General features: G+C 46.3%; 1 protein-coding gene across 2 annotated transcripts in view; it reads left to right on the top strand.

The window, feature by feature from the left end:
* The window catches only part of GPC3 (glypican 3), a 141,527-nt gene extending 119,799 nt beyond the window's left edge, over positions 1-21,728 (top strand). For both annotated transcript variants that reach the window (XM_086850026.1, XM_086850025.1), the window contains one exon: positions 20,586-21,728. In XM_086850026.1, coding sequence (XP_086706152.1) covers positions 20,586-20,761 — 176 coding nt within the window. In that variant the 3' untranslated portion in view covers positions 20,762-21,728. The remainder of the gene's footprint in view (positions 1-20,585) is intronic.
* Positions 21,729-22,149: the final 421 nt, after the last annotated feature.

Raw genomic sequence — 22,149 nt, 5'->3', positions numbered from 1 at the left:
CACCTGCATCTGCTGCTCTGCTCCATTTACTGCCGTGTCTCGGGCTGCTCATCCCTCTGCTGAGACACACATTCTCAAATACCCCAGTGACTTCCAAAACACCCCTTCCACAGGTGGCAGATATCCCCATCTGTGGGGGTTTTGCTGACAGCACAGGGCCACGTGGCTGTTGTCCCATCCTGATGAGCAGCCTGCACGCTTGGATGGTCCTGCTGACAAATATCATGTGTGCAGTACCAATATTTACTGTGCACAGCTCTGCTCAGCCTTCAGCAGGGCTGGCCTGTCCTTGGCTCAGGCCCTGGGTGAGCTGGGCTGGATTGACACAGCATCCTTCCCACGGGGTTTTCTATCTGCTAAAAGCTTTAGGGCTTCCAGCTCTCATTTTAGTAGCAGAAACTTACTTTTTTTTTTTTTTCTTTTCCCCTCTACTTTTTCTTTTTTTTATCCCTCCAAAGAGAGTGCTGTTGAATGCTTGACTGAAGCAAGGATAGCAGAAACATGCTGTTTTACAAGACATTCATCCTGTCCCAGGGTGAAAAAATGACAAGGCCAAATGTCAGCTAGATTATTCTGATGGAAGAGCTGGAATTGTACCGACTAAAACAGCGCAATAGCCTGATTAATGCTTTTCTCCTTCAAATATTTGTGTTTATTGAGTTTTTCTTTTAATGAAGATCTGGTTGAAAGTCAAGAATTCTTCATCATGGTCTAAATAAAAGCTAAAAGATGGAGAGGGAGTCACATGTCACAGTTTACTGACCCCTCTAATTGAGTGGCAAGTTCATTAATTTACTTTTGACGTCAGCAAAAAATGATTTTTTTTTTATTGACACTGGGAAAATTATTGGTGGTGTTTGGAGAAGGACTCGTTGGCTGTGCTGCTGTGACTCTTGCAGGCCTCACACTGTGCACAGGGTGTACATTTTGAGGGGTTCATGTCACCTCTGTGCCCTGAGTTCCTCCAAAGAAACAATAATTCCATAACTGAAGAACTACAAATTCATCTATCAGAATCTGTACTTTGAGTAAAGCTACATATATGCAAAAATCATCTGTGGAATCAGCAAGTAAATCCACTGGACATAGTAGTCCCATGGTTCGATATTTTTGTTTGTTTCAATTTTGCTTCATTTTTAAAATGTTGGGTTTTTTTGATTTTTCAGTTGTGCTTAAAGATCTGAGTCCATCTGAGCAATTTGTATCTGGTGTTTTTAGGACCTCCTCTGCCTCTTGACCCAAAGCAAGGAATGATGTATCATTTTTTAAAAAGCTGAATCAGAGGAGGGGATATTCATAGATCACATGGTGCATCACATTCCCAGTGTGAGCAGACATTGGTTTAAATCCTTCTTTTGGCAGATGAAGGTGGTCTGTGGGCTCAGTGTGGGGTGACTGGCTGGGGCTGAAGGGCTGGAAACACACTAAAGGTCAGATGAGATGGTTCTTCTGCTATAACACATAAAAATGTGCCAAGGTCTTTGGGAATCTGTGACTGCTCATCACTCCCAGATGTTTATAATGCCAGTCTGCTGGCAAAAGGCTCACCCTCTAGTTAGGCTGCAAGTTTCAATAACAGTTTGTACTATGCCAGGGTGTCTCAGGAGATGCTTTTCAACAGTGTAATTTGGGAACTAATGTTTCTTTAAATTGGTACTGAGTGCAGCATCTTACATGACTGAGCACCTCAAAAAAATTTCAAGTATGCAAAAATGTGCCCAGTTGCAATAGTGATGGCCATATTTATCTTGAAAGGAGGATGAATCTGTTTTTTGTGGCTGAAAACACATGAATTCTGATGAAGTTGGGAAACACAATTCCTGACTTGGATACAGTCTTGCTTTTTGGTTGGTGGGTTGTTGTTGTTTGTTGGGGTGTTTTTTTTGGTTTTTTGTTTGGTTTTTTTGCTGTTTTTCCTTGTGGAAAGGCAAAATAATTTAACTGGTTTTCTTTTTAAGGGACAACAATAAAGGTATATTTCAGACAGAAGCAGATCAGGTGCTACTTGCTAAAGGCCTGACAAGATAACCTTACACTGATAGTCAGGGCACCGTATCTGCACATTTTGTTGTACAAAGAGAGGTTTGTCTGCGAGCCTGATAACAATATAACATGTTGATTGACTTTTCACATAGGAGAGGGTGCCCCTTTCATGAGTGGCTTGGCTTTTACTAATGCCTTACTGCAGGTAAGCTGATAAGAGAGATTATGGGGATGTAATAAATGAGGCTGCTGGGCACAGCCCTGCTCAGCTTTGTTGGGAGAGGGCTCTGGCCCTGGAGTGTGTCCCAGCTGTCCTGGCTGATGTGTGTGCCCAGCACTTGTGTCAGTGTGCCAGCACTCAGCTGGCAAACATCACAGCATGTGCTGTGGGCACAGGGCTGGGCCATCCCTCTCCTGCCCCGTGCCTGCTGCAGCTCCTGCTCCCAGAAAATGTGCTCAGGGCCAGCTTGGGTGGGGTCTGAGCAACCTGCTCTAGTGGAAGGTCCCTGTCCATGGCAAGCGTGGTGGGACAAGATGATCTTTAAGGTCCCTTTCAGTGACAAAAGAAGATGAGTTCCCAGGACCAGGGTCCATCAAGGACTATAAAACAAGTCTGCCCAAGAAGTGTCTTGGGGAAATACAGCTATGAATTGAACACAAGGAATGTTGGGCCAGGGGGCCCTGTCTCATTGGAAGTGCACAGGAGGAGGCCCTGGACTCTCAGCTGTGGCTGCTGCAGTCGTGTCCATCCTCTTGCCCTGGAGATGTCCAGGAGAACAGATGATGCACCAGGTGGATCATGGAAACCCTCACTCACTGGAAACACTCCAGGTACAACTTCCAGAGCACATTTTGAACCCTATAGGGAAGAAGATAGGGAATGCTCAGATTCTCCAGGCTGCCTTAAAAAGCCTGACCTCTTGGTTCCCCTCTTCAAATATGAACAAATGATTTTGTTTTTGTGCAGGTGGTTATTGTGGCAATGACCTGGCAGCACGAGCAGCTTGGCACTGTGGCACCAACCAGGGGCTCTGGGGAGCTGTTGTTTACTTAGATGTGGTTGAGTGAGAGTCTGCATGGACCTGGGATCCAACAGGTCCCTACACGCTGCAGACGGCAGCGCTGCATTTTGAAAATCAGTTTTTACATCTTTCCATAAATATAAATGTATGCATCTGAGAAATAATCAAGCCTGCTTAAATGAAGCTCTGAGATAAATATCTGGAAGATATTAACTTACAAGAAGTTGGGATCTGGATGAAGAGGCATTACTTGGGATGAGGTTTTCAAAATTAGCGGGCAGCCCATGCTGGACTTGTGCACAGACCTGACCACAGAGCCTGTTGCTGGTTGCTGTTGGTCTCCAGAAGAAAGAAACACAGACCTGCCCAGAAAGCAGCCTCTTTTTTAGTCCTGGCCAAAAAGGTGTTGGAAAGGGGAAGAAGGATGCTTCTCCAAAGAAACCTCCTAGGATCCTGGTGTTTTAATCCTCATTTCTTTCTGTCTTCTCACCCCTCACTCTGCAAGTGAAAATAGTATGAATTTGGGTCTGGCCTGCAAATCACTCATCAGTCGGTGCATTACCAGGACAGGATCAATTACTGAGTCAACACTGCTCGGTGTGCTCCAGGAACAGGGCATCCATCATCTGTCAGGCAGGAGCTCTCCTCGGCTGTTGTGCATTAGCCCTGAGCTGTGCACACACATCTGCTGGGGCTGACACCAGTAACATGAACTGAACCAGGTGTGTTTGCCTGAGCACAGGCTCCCCTGATTCCCAGGTGTATCTCCAGCAGATCCCTGACCCCTGGAGCTGGGATGGATGAGCTGTGAGTTAGGGGAGGGATGTCCTCCTTCCCACACGGTGGCTGCCACCTTCTGTGCTCTGCCTTCTCCCTGCCCTGGGGCTCTCACAGCTCCAAGGAGGGCCCAGATGGGTTTCTTCCACAGGAACAAATTTCAGGCAACCAAGTGGTTCTGGAGTCTGCTGACTTGGCCAGCTTTTCTGGGTCTCTGGGACATCTTCCTTGGGGTAAAAGTGACCCGGCTTCAAAATTTCATCTCCCCTCTCGTTGCTCTTAGGGCAAGCCAGAAACTTTCTGATGGGAGACTTTGTGTTGCAAACTGCCTCTGCTGGAACTGGGAGGCAGTGAAGCATGCTGGAGTTTTGGATGGGATTTTCTTGTTTTGGAATAAATGGAAACATCTTTCTCTGCTCTTGCAGCAGGGAAGTGAAGCAGCAGCAGCCTGAAGCACAAGGTAATGCTGTCTGCTTTCACTCCACAGCAGCTTCTTGTCTAAAAGTCTGCTTAAAATTATGTTTTTAATTATACCACAGGGAAAAAAATAAAAATGAATTGATTGGACTTTGTTGGAGTGGTATGTCAACTTGCCTTTTAAATTATTTTTTATTTAAACAACAAAAAATTTGGACACGTTTTGTTTTTGTTCTGCTTTGGAGAAGTAGCACATTCCCCCTCTTTTATGGGAATGGAAATCTGGCATGCTGACCAGCTTCTGTTGTTTCAGAAAGTGTCTTCAATGGTGTTTGGGGCTCTCAGTGACATCTTGCTGTCTGTTCATGCTTTTCATTTGTTCTTCACTTCCCATGGGACCTGGGATGATGCTCTGCCTTTCCCTCCTGTGCCCAGCACAGAGCTTGAACACAAACCCAGCAGCACATTCCCTTTCCCACTCCTTCCTTGCTCAGAGTGCCCTTTCTGTGTGTCCCATCTGCAGGTGGGTGGGAGCTGGTGCCCTGGGGCTGACTCTGCTGGGTGCTGAGGGACCCTGTGCACCACTGAGTGCCCGCAGTGCTGCTGCATCCCTTGGTGGCTCTGTGACGAGTGGGGATGGATGTGTTGCAGTGGCAGGTACTGCTGGCTGCTGAGCATCAGGTTTGGCAGCTGGACAGATTGCCAGGGCATCTGTCACTGCCTCAGTCCAGTGCAGGAGTCCCAGCAGGATTTCTAAAATGTAAATTACAACTGCAATGTGAGACATATCCTTTTGCTTTACTGTTTTGGTTTTTTTTTTTCTCCCTCTTTCCTGTTTGAATTCAGTTATCTCCAGTCTCTGTAAAGTTGCTGGACTCTAAGCTGTTTTGCTTGTGTCTCATGGATACTGGAGACACTTCCTGCATGGGGAGGCAGACATCTGCTCCAGCCTGTTTTTGGAGTTTTTTGTGTCAGACAGTTGGCAGGTGGGAGCCGGTGGTTATTATCAGAATCTGAGTAATATCCTCTGTCTCCTTGATAACTCTCTGCCGGCTGCTCTGCAGCTTTGGTATGTTTGCTTGTCCTCTTCTGGTTCTCTGTAGATCATTCCAGTGAAAAGTAAATAAAAAAAAAAAAGGTTGTGTGCTCCCCAAAGTCATCACAGAACACAGCCTGCAGTATCTCTTCTCTTGTCCACGTAAATCACTGCTGAAGCATGTGCAGAGAATGTGAAAGAATGTGTTTATACCCAAAATGCTCTCCTCTCCTCTTCCCTGTACAAGGAAAGCTCCTCCCTTGTGCTCCAGTGCCTGTTCTCAGGGAATCTGATGCACCCTCACCTTCCATGTCCCTTCCTGACTCTCGTAGCTTTATTTAGGTGTGGGCTTTGGTGACAGTCAGAAAGCTTCGTCCTGGACAGCTGGAGTCTGGCAGCTCTTGTGGGGATGGAGGTCCTGAATCTGCCTTCTCCAGGCATCTCCTTGCTGGTTTGGACTCCCCTCTTCCCACCTTGGCTCCCAGAATCATCAGGGATGCTCTCCAGCCTGCAGTTACTGAAGCCAAATGGTTTTTCCTGTGCCTCAGACCAGTCCCCCAGGTCTGCTGACCTTCTTGCTTCCAGTGAATAAATTCCAGCTGGTGGGTCAGGTTTTGATCTTGGAGATTCAGCTGATGTCTTTCCCTCTATTTGGCTTCTCTAAATGTTCTTTATGGTAGTCCTGAGCAGCTGAAGGCAGCAGAGGTGGTACAGCACCGTGGGCAGAGTGGCTCTGGTGCAGCCTGGAGTTCCCAGCTGATAATAATTCCACTGAACCTGGCCCTCAGGTGCCTGGGAGCTTCAGCACCAGCTTAAGTCTCTTGCTGATACTTAAGTGTCTGCTGGGCCAGACACCTGATATTATTCATAGACACTAAATAGGTCTCTCTTATTTAGTGGCCTTAATTTATTAAATCAGGCAGAAATGCTCTCAGAAGAGGAGTGATGGAAAAGGGAGCACGGTAAAATGTGAGTTTCTAATTTGCTGGATCAGGCCCCTGGAGATGCATGTGATCTGGTGCAGTAGAGGCAGTGCTATTGCAGTGACTCATAAACAGATGTGCCCAATTTACATTGCAGCTTAATACCTTTGTTTAAAAAAAAAAAAATGGCCTTTTTAAAAAGACAAATGTGTTAAAGCAGATGTTTCCAGTAAAACAAATACCTGTGTGATTTACAAACAACTTCCTACCGCCAGAACTCATTAGAAAATGTGAAGAAAAGAAAAATGGTTCTGTGTACCCCCCCCAAAAAATCCCAAAATAAGGACATAGCAAGACAATATTGCTACACACTGAACAAAAATTACTGCTGTGCTTGGGTTAGAAAGCAAGAGGTTAGAGCCTGATTTTGGTTGCTAATAACTAAGGTTTACCCCGACCGGTTGGATACATTAAGGAGCAGAAGCCTGTCTATAAAAATGCTCCTGTTATGTAGGGTGCAGGGTAACTGGGAGCACTGTATGGGATTGCCTGGAGGCTCCTAAATCCCCTCCATCCCCCTGAAACCTGGATGATTGGCCTGGATGGCTGCAGGATGGCACTAACCCTAAAGCAGAGCTAACAGAGCAAGCCCTGCCCTGAGGGATCCCTCTCTGGGCATCTCCCCACAGCAGGATGGGCTGCACGGGCGGATTCTGCCCCTGCCTCTGCTGGACCTGCAGCTCAGGTGTGCCTGCTCACCTGCTCCTCACAGTTTTTGGGACTCAGTGTGCTCTGAGAAACTCCTGTTGTGTCTGGTCTCTCTGAATCTCTCTGAATGGAGCTTCCTGCCCAGCTCCTGCTTGCCCTGCAAGCCCAGCACTCCTGTTACAATTTGACACCCCATGTGGTCTTAATGGCTTTCCCAGGCTGAAGCTCCAGCACAGCCACCACGTTTTGTTAGCTGCAGGGGCTGGCAATCTCCCTTTTGCCTTCCAGCTCTCTGCAGCACAGGTATTACATTTTTTTAATGCATTTGTCACCTATTTTATCCAGGCATTTGTTGCAGAAGAAGCAGTGACAGCAGATGCCTGTGGGTTGGCAGGCTGCTGCTCTAAATCCATTGTGAGTGCCCTGGGCAAAAGGCTCGTCCAGCTTCCGAGAGCACACAGAGACATCCAGGCAGCTGGAGAGACAGGGAGGCATCCAGCAAGCCTGAATGGAGCGAAACAGGGGGGTCAGGAGGCAAGAGAGGGTTTTGTTTCTTTACTAGAGCATTGCAGGAGTGACCAAGGTCATGTCGTATGTGTGGATTTATTATAGTGGAGGATGCCAGCTCAGCAATTGCTGCAGTGAGGGTGGTTTCTGGAGCATCCCCTGCATGTTATAGTGGAGGATGCCAGCTCAGCAATTGCTGCAGTGAGGGTGGTTTCTGGAGCATCCCCTGCATGTTGGGGTGCTTGCCCATGGTTCTGCTTCCCATGGTTCTGCTGGGCATGGCTCTTTCAGCTGGAGAAGTATAACTTTTTTAATTCTGTTTTTAATTTTTCTCTTTCTTGATTCTGCTGTGTCTCTTCTGCACTTCTCTTCACTCCTGGATTTCTCAGCTTCTCTGAGTTCAGCTCCTTGGGGATATTTCCTGATGGGGAGTTCCGCTTATTTCAGTTCTCTGGGTCAGGACAAAAACTCCAAAGCCTGTTAGGATCTTGTTTCTCATGTTTATTAGGATGTTATCACAAAACCTAGCAGGTCTCTCCAGACTTTCTGCACAAGTTTAATTCACCACAACTTGGCTCATTTTGGCTCTGATGGCACAAAATGGCCCTGAACTATGCAGTTCTTTTATCTTTATACTTATTCTTATCAAATTAACAATAGACACTTAAATGATTTTTCTTAATGACCCAATGATCTGTCACCTGTGTGCTGCACTGTGACATTTTCTATCCAATCACCTACTATTACCCAAAAATCTCTAGAAGAGCATGAAGAAGAAAGAAGGAAAAGAAACAACATTCTAAACCCTTCATCTTGTCTTCTGCTTTCTAAACTGGCTTAAACTCTAAACTAACTTTTTCACCCAGTGACTTAAGAAAAATCTCTAATTTACACACTCACACTTTTAGCTTTTCTATCTAACTTTAACAGTTGTTCTCATGTATCACCATGAAATTATGCCCATAAATTTCATGTTATATGAAATTCAGTGTTCTCCTGGATCTCAGAGCAGATATCAGAAATAAGGGCACACACTCTGTGTTTCAGAGTCCAAGAGGGAAGCTGGGAGGATGGGGCTGGAGGATGTCCCACCCAGGAACGGGTCACACAGCAGCCAGCAGCACACAAAGAAGCAACAAGGATGCTGTGAGGAGCTCCTGTTACTTCTTGGCACGTGGATGTCTCATAATGTCCAGTCCATTGTTAGGAAAAAAATGACTGCTAATGTCAGGGACTTGTGAGGAATCCTCAGAAGCAGGGACTGAGGGGATGCCCTGAAGGGTGGGATGGGGCTGCCCCTCGCCCTCCCGCTCCCTGCTGTCTCAGCTTTCCATGCCTTGCCATAAAGAGTGATTCAGAGCCCAGCCTCGAATGGCTGCTTCTCAGGGGGACTTGCTGGGACGTGTCCAGAGGAATTAGAAGTATCCTAGGGGGAGGATTCTGCCGCTCCAGGGTGGCTCAGGGCTCTCAGAGATGCTTTTCTCAGCTCTCCCATCAGTGTTCCTGAAACCTCGTCACAACCTCGGTTTTAGCCATTAGTGAATGGAGGCTTGTGCTTGGCTCTCAGGGACCAGAAGGTTTCAGTGCTTAATTAATTTCTTCAAAGTGGGGGGTGTAATTAATGCCTGTGGTGTGCTTTGAGAGCCTTGGGCAGTGTGAAATCTGGTTTGGTCTATGGAAATCATCACTGGCCAGGCATGGCCATCTCAGTGTCCTCGTCCTGTAAGTGTTTGGGGGTCTTTTGGTCCCCTGGTGCTGTCCTGTGGAGGGCAGATGTAGCCTAAAACATCTTGTTTCCCCTCTGTGCTGACAGTCCCCAGTCTGTGCAAACTGTCCTGGGGGCAGGAGCCAAATGGGGAAAAAAGTCCCCTCACTCCTTAAAAAGGGGGCATCTCTGTCTCCTGCTATGCCCACACAGACTTCTGTGATTTGTTCCTGAATTCCCTTTGTTTTTCAGCAATTTCTGTGAACAAAGAGGGAAAACTGTCACTTCGTGCTGGCTTTAGAGTAAACCATCTTTCAAAGTCTAGGAAAACTGGGTTAAAAATTGATATATTTTGGCATCTTTGGAGAGCTAGGAAAATTTCCTTCCTGATATCTATAAAGCTTTTTTTTTTTTCCCCCTTACTATCAGCATTGTTTTTGTGGGTGTTAAACATGAACATAAAGGAGAGTGCAACAGATTGCAGGTATGTCAAGTTCCAGCACAATCAGCTGCCATTATTTAAAGAAGATCCTTTTAACCAAGTCTTTGAAATCCCCTCCTCATTTATCGATTTTCAGGTGTATAACTGCACAGAATTGCTCCCTGTCCCACCCCCTCGTGACACCATCACTCACGCTCTGGGTGATCCACAGACATTTTACAACACCGAGCATTAACAGAAATAAATCAACACTTTAAAAGCGTAAATGTTGTATTTCATAGGAGTCAGGCAGGATATTTGGAAGGGAAGGAAATTTAAATGGAATGAAATTCTTAAGCAAGATTATTGATATGACAGGACTAAAGAGCTTGGGATTCTGTGAAAAGTGCCTCTTTTCATCCCTCTAATAAGTCCATTACTTGCACTTGGGAATATTTTAAGGTCCTTTTCATGCTGAATCTGGAGTTGAGCATGCTTTGCATTTCAAGCTTTGTCTATGAATCAGTAGAAGCCAAAGTTATTTCTGCTTTAAAATAACAGGAGCAGGGAACAGCTAATCTCTTTTCATTCTGAGTCCTTACATTATTTTACTGGACAGAGTTTGTGTTGGCTACAAAACAGGGCATTCACAAAATCTATGAGAAGGAATTTAGTCTAAGAATGAAGCCTAGATTGCAGTATGCATAAAGACTCCTTTTCCTAAGGCCATTAAGAAATTCCAAATCTGAGCTATTTTGAACAGTGACATTAAATTAGCCTTGCTAATTCCAGTAATTCAAGCTGATAGCTGAGTTTACAAATCTACTAGATGAGGCCTTCCCATAATTACAATCTCAATGTGCTTTTCAGCTAAGGTGAGTTAGCACAAAAAAAAAAAAAAAAAAGATAAATAAATAAAAGGGGGAAAATGCTCTTTCTGTTCTGGCTTTTGAGATGAATATCTCTAAAGAACAGTTAAGTGGCTGTATTGCACCAATAAGACATTCCCTGTCCTGGACTGGTAAGTTCATTTTGCCTCTAATGTGCAAGTGAAATGCAGAGGAGAGATTGGATTTTCCCCTGCTTTGTTTTTTCTGTTGTCTCTTTACAAAAGAGAATTCACGCTGCTTGTGCTTGTAGTTCAGTTTTTAGTTTATTTACAAGTGGTAATTCTTCCTGGGAAAAGAAAGAGTGTGACTGGTTACCCTCTTTTGTGGGCAGAAAAATAAACCCCAACCTTTGGTGGATAAATCCAGGTTAGAGCAGGTGATACAAAGGTATCATTTTTCCATATTTCCATATCCATACCTTTATTATTCCTCTGTACAAATATGTTGATTTGCAGATCCCAACACAGCTAAGCATTCCCAGTGCGATGGGAAGGTTTTGAGAATATGTTTTCAAAGCCATAAGGCACAAAACCACGAAACAAAATTGAGTGCATTATTTAAAAGGGTGTTAATTTTATTAGAACCAAGCTGAGGTAATATAAGGGCGAACCTAAGTATTCACATCAGCACTTAACTCAGGCTGCAATGTTCATAAAATGTCCTTTTGATCAAGCTGTGAGTGTTTTGATCCTTATTCTATGAGCATCATTCAAAGTGACCTAACTGTAGCTCCAAACAGGCATCTGCAGCTGCAGAAGTCCTTGAGCAATAACAGGTCAGGAACTTGAATGTGTGCTCTGCCGGGAATGCTAATATTGCAATCCCTTTTTGTTGTTGTTGTTGTTGTTGTTCCAAATAAGAAGGAAAGGACAAAAACTCTCACGAAATAAAAATTCCCAACAGAAAATTGTCCTACCACCATTGACTGTGGACACTTGAGTCAAAATATTAAACAAAATTATGATTTTAATCTATCACTATAATAATGACTTGGCTGATAAATAATTTTATATCATCCCCACGTGTTCAACCTTTCTCTTCTTGGTAGCACTGTCATCACTGGCACATTGGTGATTTTTAGAAGACCACCCTGAATTTAAGAGGATGTTTATCTGCTGGGCACCCACAGGACTGGGTGCAAGTTGTGCAGCTCACAAAACCATGGCAGCACATTGCACAACCACACAGAGCCTGTTTGGAGTAGGGATGGACCAAAACTCCTGCAGAAGCCTGGCAGCCGTGCCCTCCTCTCCCTGTTGCAGGCAGGTTTTCCTACCACTCATGCACCATGTCCACAGGCTCAGGTACATGCAGCAGATTGTGCCCCAAAATACTGCTTATGGCAAAGTCAGGTAGAAACAGCTCTGCTGTTTTTAGGGGCTGGAGGGAGCTGATTTTTCTCCCCAAGGCTGGGATGATGGCTGGGAAGGAGTGAGGTGGGGTGGGAGGCACAAACAAGACTCTTTTTTTCTGAGGGAATGAAGAGATGAGGGAGGCTGAAATGCAATTCTTGATTTCCAAGAAACTCTTATCTCTAATCTCTGTAATCCATTTTAGAGAGGATTTTGTGATTTTGAAGGGATTTACAAACTGGATTACATAGCCTTTTTATTTTGATTTTCCACTGTGATTTTGACATTCCTAAGAGAGAGCCATGATTGCTTCAGATGGGATGGAGAAGGAGGCATTTGTGGGCTTTGACCTTGGAGCCCTATTGAGGTGTCACCTCCTTGTTTCACTGCTTGCTGGGTCAGTGGAGGTGTCCCCAGAACAATTTGGACTCTCCCACACAAGCAGTGTGTCCCTGGAACCTTCTTGTGGGTGACCCAGGGAGATGCCAGGCAGAATCCCAGGGCCAATCCCCTCCATCCCTTGCTCCCTCCTTCTGGAGTGGGAGCAGTTGAGGTGGTTTCCTTGGGCTCCAGCATGGTCCCAAGAATGACAGGGAGGCCCTTGGCCCCCAGGAAAGCATAAGTGTGATGGCAGAAATCCAGCACAGCCCAAGCACTGCTGCCACAGTGTCCTGGTGCTCAGCAGGGATGACACTGGGATTCCCATTGGAACTGCCACCAGCATTCAGATCCAGCTTTTAGCACCATCATTCCACCAGTGCTTTGGGGTCAGGGTTTGCTCTCAGCCTGGGCAGGAGGCAGGGAGCAGAAATCAGCCAGGGTTTGTGTCAGATGTTACAGGAACCCAGTGAGCAGCTGGGTTTAATTTGGGTCTTTCTCCACTGCCATGCAGTGCAAAGTCAGGTCCTGGTTTCAGACTAGAGAGCTATTCCTGGGGCTGCTTCCAGTGCAGGGAACATGTCCTGAAGCTGTTAAAATGTTCCAGCCTATGAACCCAAATCTTCTATATAAAGTGGAAAAGTTTGGTATGGTGATGTTTCCCAGGACCTTTTGCATTACCCCATTTTTATAGGCTGAAGTCACTTGAATGTTGTTTTAATGTAGGTCCAGGATTTTTTTTTTAATTTTTATTTTTTTAATTTTTATTTTTTTTAAATTTTTTATTTGTTTATTTGTGCAGGTTAACACAATGAAAAATGCCAGGCAATACTGTTGCCACTTGGCTCCCTTCCCTTGGCAGCTCTCTCACCTCAGCTCCTGCACTATGCAAGCATTCCCCTGGCATGGACAGGGGGAGTTTGCTGTCCATCCATGCCAGTGATCCTGGGCAGGGTCAGAGAGAAACTCAGGACGTTTCTCCAGGAGCAGGGTCAGGGTGAGCAGAGGAGCATGGAATATCACCATGCCTGAGCCTACCTGCCAGTTCTACTGTGGGCTGAGCTGGAATGTCCACACACAACTCAAATTCTTGGGTTTTGAAATCTCACTTGAGATATTTCCCTTGGCATCATGAGCTGTAGCCTGGTGGATATCCAGGGATTTTTCAGTGTGTGTAGACATTGCACAAAGTCCTTGTCCCTTCTGACTGAAGAGGCACATTCTGGGTTGTCTACTTGAAGCAGGAATGCTGCAAACCCCTGGTCTCTGTGGCCTGGGCACCTTCAGGTCTGGTTTCCACACACAATGAGTCACAAAGGAAGGTGTCAGATGCTCCTGGGTGCCATAACATCACCATGAGATTTCTAATCAAGCCTTGAGAAATGTCCTTCTGCCTTGAGGGCTGCTTTTAGTGGCTAACATCTGGAAGGCAGCGACCATTGCATTTTCCTTAGGACTGCATTTTGTCAGGTCCTGCTAATGCCTGAATGTCCCTGAATGTCCTGAGCTTAGAGAGTGGGAGGCCAGCATGTAGCAAGAAAGAACTTCCTCTCCTGGTCATATCCAAGAGCTTTTGGGGAAGAAAACGTGAAGGAGAAAATTTCAGTTAGATGGGAGTATTGCTTTCAGTCATTAGAGGGAATATGAAACATTTAATTTTGCTCTGCTATCATTTGGAACCTTACTTCCCAAAATCAAGACTGTATGGAGATGTCTCAGGTGACAACAGAGTGATCAGAAGGGATCTCTTTGTGATTTGGATCTTGAAGGTCTCCAAGCAGGAAGAAGATGATTCCATGTCTGGGTAGCCTGAGATACTGAGGGAGCTTCAGGACCATTGCTTGACCTAATCCTGAATTGCTGCCACTTAAATTATTTCACTTCTATTCATACTCTTCTATTTCCAGATATTCCTCTTTTTATTTTTTGACTCCTGTCTATGTAGATGTTTTTGGCTGTACATGTTTAGCTCCCTAATTTTCAGTGCTTTTCTTATAAGCTCCTTTCAGTAGCAGCTCTTCTTCTGGACTGTACATCTGGATATCAGAACAGGGTAATGCTGCTTCATCAGCAAAGTACAGGGACTCTGCCACTTCCAATTAATAATGCTAATGAGATTTGTTAATTTTTAATAGATTACATGAGTGCATTTTGCTAAACATGTTTTTGTGGCTCTGCTCTGTGAGTGCCGTTCAGAAACTCTTTCACGCTCTGCCAAGGGGAAAACGAGGAATGCGATTGCAGACGCCAGATTCTCTTCAGGGTAGATCTGGAACAAACCAAGGAGCAAGGAAGAATGTAACGAGTACATTTGCAAAGTAAACATAGGCCCAGGTCATAAATGATGGCCCTTCCTTGCCTCCAGCCTCTGCCCAAGGTGGGGGAAAGGAGCAGTTGCTGGAACTGGGGTCATGGTGCAGCCCCTGTGCCTATACACTCTGTTGGGTTTTGAAGATGTTTTGTCCCTTCACCCCATCAAAAGCTTGCAGATGTGTGTGGAGAGACTTCTGTGGTAATACTGGAGGTTGGGGAGCCGGGGTGTGGGTACTGCCTCGCAGAGCTCATTGCCTCATGTACCCCAAGCACACCCCTGGTGTGGGACTGTGATGGACCTTCCTCACATCTGGATCCCCCCAAATCAATTTACTGCTGCCTTCTGAGAGCATTGATCCTAGGGGAACTTCCTCCCCCGTCAGTCCTGGCTTTGTGGTGGTACCTGTGGTCTCTGGGTCGTGGTGAACACGTGCTGCAGGCCACGGGCCGTCGGTGGCACACCAACAGCCGAGAGGTGGCAAGCGGGGGAAAAGTCTTGGTTTGCAAATCAGCCATCCCAAACCTGATTCCTTTGGTTTTCTGCCCAGGAAGTTGGTTTTACCCCTTGCTGCTGAGCCATACCAGGCTGTCTTGGCCGTGTTGCCGAGAGGCAACAGGGTGATGTTGAGCTGGATTTTTTCTTCTTTTTTTATTTTCCAAATCCATATTGCCAAGAGCCGCACCTCCTAAATTGCTGTGGAGGAGGTGGAAAAGCAGAGGCACAAGACCATGCACATGCTGCACATCCATCTCAGTGATCTGTGCCAACACAAGCACCATGGCCAGCCCTGGCTCAGCGCTTTAATTACACACGGCGCGGCCGCGCCTACGGCTGGGCTGTTGCAGCTCGTTGTGCAAGAAGACAACTGGCAAACCTGTTGGTGCTCCAGGATTTTAATGGTAATAAGCCAGAGGGCAAAACCTCCATGATGAGATGAAACCATGCTTGGCTAGGTGTTTGGAAGGGTTTGAGGTGTTTTGGAGAAACAGAATGTTGGGAATCTCGGCTGTATCCATGCAGTTGTGGCTGTTTGTGCCACGTAACCCAATGGATGGTTTCAGGTGATGTCTTGGGGAGACAGAGGTGTGTTTGTAATATGAGCTGTTTGCATGAGAAAACCAGAGAATTGCAGGCTGAGGTGAGCAGAGATTTTGGTCTTCCAGCAGGAAACATTTAGGATGAAATTGGACTGTTGTACATTTCAGGTGCAAACACCTGTGAGAGTGAAATGGTTGGTACTGTAAAGGAGAGATTTGGGAGCCAAGGTCAGGCAGACTGGTCTGTGGAATCACAGACTCTTACACTTCACTTTGTAATAAGTCAACAGTTGGGCTTGACTCAAACATCTCTCCCTTTAAGAAATCCTGTCCTATTTTGGAGACAGCCAGTCTACTGCAACTATTGGCAACTTCTTCCTCACACTGAAGATGCTCACAGCTTAAAAAAAATTAAACAAAGCAATTAGAGATTAGCAACTGGAGATTGTAATTTTCAGTGGCAATGATAACGTGTTTTCCTAGGGAAAAAAAGTCCTGAAGGAAAGATGCAGGCAGATGCTGGCAGATGCAGAAGCTTGCCAAGCTGCCCTACCTGTCTGTGACATCTCTGCTTGATGTGTTTTGTGCTCACTGGAAACATGATCCATTCCCTTCACACCACGCTGTTTCCATCATCTGCAAGCCAGGACCATCACCACAGCAGCCCTGTAGCTGAGCACGCTGCGTTAGGCTTGGTGGTTTTGCCTGTGTCAGGATCCCCTCACACCCGTCACCGCTGCACGAGGCACTGGCAGAGCTATCAGGTGACAGGGGGAGGCAGTTTTCATGCCTGGCCATCCATTGTGGCTCTGTTACTATATTGGGTCACTGCTGGAGCCATCTGCTGGGGCAGGCTTGGCAGGCAGGCAGCCCAGATGCCTGGCTGGGAGATGACATTCCCTGGCGCTGGGCTCCGGGCAGCAGCCGAGCCATCCTGTGGCAGCAGGGCTCTTGGAGGTCATTTGCCAGACATTTGCTAGCAGCTCTTTGCTTAAGGCCGTGTTGTCCTTTTTGGGGTGAGAAGGGGTGTTTTGGTGGGCGGTGTTGGATTTGGCAGAGGAAAGCCCTACGTGCCAGAACCCTTCCTCCCGGCTCCCGCTCTGCCAGCTGCCGTGGGACATTTTATCCCAACTCAAACCCAACTTTCTCCCAGTTCAGCCGTATTTTGTAGCTGTCTCCAAAGCTGGTGTGGTTCAGCAAGAGGAGCTTTCCAATGATTCCTGCCCAACAAGCTTGTGCAGAGTCAGTATGCCCAATTCCAGCCCTAATCCATGGGAAAATGCCGCCGCTTTATTTTGTGGATGCGGAAAGCGCGTGTTGCGGAGCTGGCGCCGGGTTTTGTCCTCCACGCTGCGAGGCCATTGAAGCTGTTGCTGTCCTGGGAGCACAGCGCAGCAGCTTTGTGTTAGAGGGGCTTTGGTTACAAAAGATGCTTCCGGAGGGACCGGCTTGTGTGCGGCTGGAGACCTTTCACCAGCTGTGCGAGGATTCCGGGAAACGGCACGGCACGCTCGGCTTGCCTGAGGAGGGGGAGAAAAAAGCAGAGCTAATGATTGACTATTATTTTAAAGGGATTATCTGATCTGCATCCCACAGGACAAGAGGGACCAAAATGAGTGAAGATTGAATTTGTAATTAGTGCATATTGTTGGTAATACCCCCTGGACTGACTGATTATAAACAGAAACAGATTTTTCTGGTTTCCTGCCCTCCCCCAAAAGTCTTTGCAGACCAAAGGGCCACTTTGTGCTGAGAAACTGATGCCAATGAATTGGGTGATCAGAGCTGGAGTGGTGGACATGTTTTAATACAGAAGGTGGCTGGGTAGAGGGGAGGCAGAGGAGTAGCTTCTCTCAAGTTATTTTGCAGCATGAAGGCAAAGTTGAGGGTGGAAGTGGCCAAAATGGATTATGCAGAATGTTAGTTTCTCTTACCCCCCCAGCCATCCTGCAGCTCCAGCCCTGATGGCCAAGGCTCTTTCACTCCTGGAGGCTGTGGGAGCAGGAGGTGCAGGGATCCTAACAAAAGCTGGAAATCATAATGGAGCCCTCTCAAGAACTACCTGGTTAGGAACATTTCCTGATTTGGATTCCTGGATCTGAAATACGTTTATTATCAATAATATAAGCAGTAAGACCAGAGGCAGTGGGCAGAAACTGATGCTCCATCTGAAGCATATGAAGAATATGAGGAAGAACTTCTTTACTGTGCAGTGACTGAGCACTGGAGCAGGTTGCCCAGAAAGGGTGTGGAGTTTCCCTCACTGGAGATATTCAAGAAATGTCTGGACTCAATCCTGTGCCATGTCCTCTGGGATGGCCCTGCTTGAGCAGGGAGTTTGGACCAGATGATTCACTGTGATCCCTTCCAACCTTACCAATTCTGTGATTCTGTGATGTGTATTTTTAATGTTGTTATTGCCAGGATTGGCTGGCTGAGGTCTGTTAGAGGCTCATACTTTTTATTTTCCTTTCCTCTGATGTAGCGAAGGTCATTAGAAGTTAAGTGAAAGGGATTTGCAAGGGTTACAGATCCATTATTAATGCAAAATAAAAGATGTTTGGCTAAATCCATCACTCCTAAAAATACAGTTGGGCACAAATGAGGAGTAGGATACAATGGGAGGAACAGTGAAAACAAACGGCACACCCAAGCACTAAACTTCTGAAGCAGTTAAAGAAGGCGAGGAAATTAGCACTCTAATCTCTGATGACAAGAGGGTTTCTATTCCCTTCTCTTTAATTTGGCCAGAAGGGAAGAGAGAGAATCACCATCCCCATTTGGGTGAAATGCCATGATTTAAAAAATTACCTTTACTCAAGCTGAGGTGAAATCCCAGCATTTTGAAAATTTCCCACGCAAAGAATATGTTTGGAATGCTCATTTTGGTACGTCCTGGCTGAACATTTCCAACGGGACTCAGCTGCTGCATTGAGACCTCGCAGGAACTGGAATCTCATAAATTACATCCCAGAAGGAGACTGTAAATGGGGCCGTCAAACCCCTTTGTGCTGTTAAGGACCTTGCTGAAACACTCTTTTGTTTCAAATTTCTTTTCTAAAGGGAAGGCAAGAGTAGTTACTCAGTTCCTTTTCTAGCTTTGCTAGGATGTCCAGTAAGAGAATATTCTGCCCCAAAAGCTCTCATGATCACTGGTCTGGGAGCATGTGGGTGCCTGATAGTACTGTGACCCCATGGAGCATCTTTTAGGTTTCAGGAGCTTTTGTGATATGTGGAAATACCTTCCAAAACACACTAGGGCAGGTTGTGATCCAACATTGTGCCAGCTGAGGAGTCTTGTGTCAAACAACCAACTGTGAAATAATCTGCTGTGATTTTATTAACTTCAAATCCCTTCTCTTATTTTTCAGAAATGAGCTTGGGAAAATAAGGTGGTGCAGGCAGGCTGCTCCCAAACTGCCCTGAAGCCTGAGCATGCCTCATGCCAGAGGGATTTGTTCTTTCTGTGCTTGGAAAGTCTCCCAGCACATCCCTTTCAAGGTGGCACCTTTCTTCCCCTGCTCTTCCCGTGGGTGTGCAGCGCCAGAGGACAGCAGCATACCTATACTATTTAGAAGAAAAGCAGGAAAAGAGGAATTGCAGTATTTGTGGGAGCCTACTGGAGAATTCATTTACCAGGGGGGTTTTGCTTGCACCTGGCCCTCTGTGTGCATGGATAACTGCTCCCTTTGAGCCATTTCTGACCCCCTTTGATGGCCTGGGATGACTCACTTGTCACGCTAACATCGTTCTGCTTTTGTTTTGCAATGTTTGGGTATTTTTTGATTAAGAAATACTGCCTGTTTGCCTTGGCAGTGGTGTTCACTGGATTGATGTGGCATTTTTTAGATAGAGTGTTTATTCAGTCTCTTGGATTCTTTCTCAGGGGTGGGGTGGGATGATCCAAACCTTTCCAACATGCTAGTGATCCAGGAGACTTGTAAAAGGCTTGAGCCAGGGTCTCTTCTGATGGAAACCACCAGTTTCCTTCAACTCCAAAGGCCAGGCTATGAGGATAATACAGACAGGTTTAACTGATTCCCATTTGGGTGAGGAACCTGGACCCCAGAAGGAGATGGCAGCAGCACAGCCAGGGGAGCAAGGGCCCCACTGCCTTGGACAAGCATGGGTGCACCCACCCATTCCAGTTGATTGTCAGGTTCAAATGCCCCAGGTAGATCTGGATAATGGCATCCTAAAACACCTTTTTCTCTTTGTTCTTGGCCCTGACATTTGCTGGTGTCTTGTCTTTCCACATTGTCTATTTGCACTTCTTTATTCTTCCCTGACCCAGCAGGACAAGGGTGACTGTGAGTTACTGCTCAGCAGGTCCCTCACAGCCAGTGATGGGTTGCCACAAGCTTTTCCCTCTGTTAATGTCATGCTCCTCTGCCAGGACCATCAAAACTTTTATACTGGATGTTTTCTTGAATTGAATCCCACATGTGCTTCGTCTCCAAGTCTCCATGTTGCAACACCAGCATGCCCAGAGTGCATGATCCACTCACATTCCTTCCTTTGATGAGGTGGACCAGGGATGGGATGTGTTCTCAGTTCTGTAAGGAGCATATTTTGCACACTCTTACATAAGATTGCAGGAATGCAGAGCTCCTCAGGTCCTACAGCCAGGAGGCTTTGGTGAGCAAGGCCTTCTGCTGACTCTGGGTTTGGGGAAGTGTTAGTGCTCGCCAGGATTTCCTCACTCCTGCACGCATCCTTGTTGTGCCTGGGGAGCAGACACAATTTGCATTGCTAAACACAGCCTCCAAAGCTCAGCTGCTTTTCTTTGGGAGTAGCTCTCCAGTAAGGCACATCCCTTTATCTCTTTTGTTTTCTTACTGGAGCCCTTCACAGTTGTGAGTTTTTGGTCTCTCCAAGCATAAGATTTGGTGTAGCCTTCTGAGATTGGTGAGTGTAGGACTGACAAGATATTCACTAAGCTCTTCTGGCCCATCAAGATCTGTGATGCCTTTGACTGCACCCAGACCCAGCTGCCCTCAGCTGTGGCCTGGGATACCCCCAGAACCCCAGTTTTTGGGTGGGCTGGATGTGCTGTGTTTCAGAATGTTGACACACACCATGTGTTGCTGACCACCTCTCTCTTTCTGCTTTCAGAGCTGGCCTATGACCTGGATATGGATGACATCTCTGCAAATAAGCAGCTTTTGAATCAGCAAAGCAAAGATGGTGCTGCAGTCCCCAGCAGCAACCCTGGGAGTGCAGCCACCCACCCCAGTCCTGCTGCTGGCATCGCCCTGGTCCTCCTGCTGCTGCTGGGCCACCAGCCATGAGCAGTGCTGGTGGCATCACTCCGTGTCTCTCCATGCCTTTTTTTAGTGAGGAAGATATTTGGAGCCTCTTCTGAAATATATGCACATTTCCAAAAACACAACAAATGACCTGAGTCAGTTTCAAGACTCTTCACAGAAATAAAACCCAAATTTAAAAAGTGTTGGTTCATGGCAAACTAGTAAATATCTAACTGTGCTTTTTTAAGATAATCCTGTTTAATATAAGCAGGTCCATATTAAATTGTTTTCCTTGCAGTTTTTGAACACTGAGGTCTCCCTTGCTGTTAGGGTGAAGACCATATTTCATTTTAAGTTGTTCAAACATGCATGGGGTACAGAACACCTATGGTTTATGAAATACCCTCAGCAAATATCATAGCCCTGATCATAGTTGAGTTAATACAGATTTTTTCTGTAGTTCAAGCAGTTTTTGTACTTACTCCAAATTTAAGTCTCACCCCTGAGAATCTGGTCAGGACATAACAGAGAGCATGTGAAGACAGGGGAGAGAGATCAGGCAGGAGGAAAGATGTGTGGAAGAGAAGCTGTCACGCACTGGGATTGTGGTGGAGATGTGCTCCCCTGGGCACAAAGCCCACTTGCATCATGGCAAATCGCAGGTGATTTTGCTTCTCACCTCCCAGCCAGGTCCTGAAGCCCTTCAGTGCAGGTGGGCTGATCCCCACCAGCATCCTGGTGGCACATGCAACAAGCTGGTTTTATTCTTCAGAAGTGAAGCACCTCCTTTCCCACGGGAAACCTGCAAACACAGCTCCAGCCAAAGGACAGACGGCAGGGATGTACGCGCTGTGCTTTGCAGGGTGAACAGTGGCTGTCCAGCATGTTGTGCTATGAAAGAGAAAAAGGTTTTACAGGAGCCTGAGGCAGATGAGACTCTTACTCATGTGTTTCTTTGCATGTTCCTTTACGTAAGCTATCTCTGAAATAAAGATTGGTTGCTCTGTAAGTGGTCCCTGGAAGTGTGTACGAGACAAGAGCCTGTGCTGTACCGGAGTGAGCAGCCTGGAAACACCAACTGTGCCCAGCCCAGGGACACCAGGGAAAGACTTGGCTTGGTCTCATTAAATAAATGGGCTGGGTTTGGTTTGGTTTGGTTTCTGGCCAAGATGGTTGCATATTTCTGTTTAAGATCTGCCTTTACTAGAGTTTTTATATCTGCAGTATCTTGAGCTGCAGCATGTGCTCGTATGTGTGCATACACCCCCTCACACACACGTGCATGCTTCAAATATTTGTGTGCATCAGGCCTCTTTTACAGCAGCTTTATGTTTAGGAGAAAGTAGATAATTCCAAACCATGCAGTCAGATGGTTTGGGGAGTGGAAACTTGACTCAGTCTAAATGGTGGAGCTGACCTGTTTGACTCTG

This window comes from Cyanistes caeruleus, chromosome 14 (genome assembly GCF_971803275.1).
Source record: "Cyanistes caeruleus chromosome 14, bCyaCae1.hap1.1, whole genome shotgun sequence".
Classification (NCBI taxonomy): domain Eukaryota; kingdom Metazoa; phylum Chordata; class Aves; order Passeriformes; family Paridae; genus Cyanistes; species Cyanistes caeruleus.
Note: the sequence above shows the minus strand (reverse complement) of the source record. Positions and strands in the feature narration are given on the sequence as shown.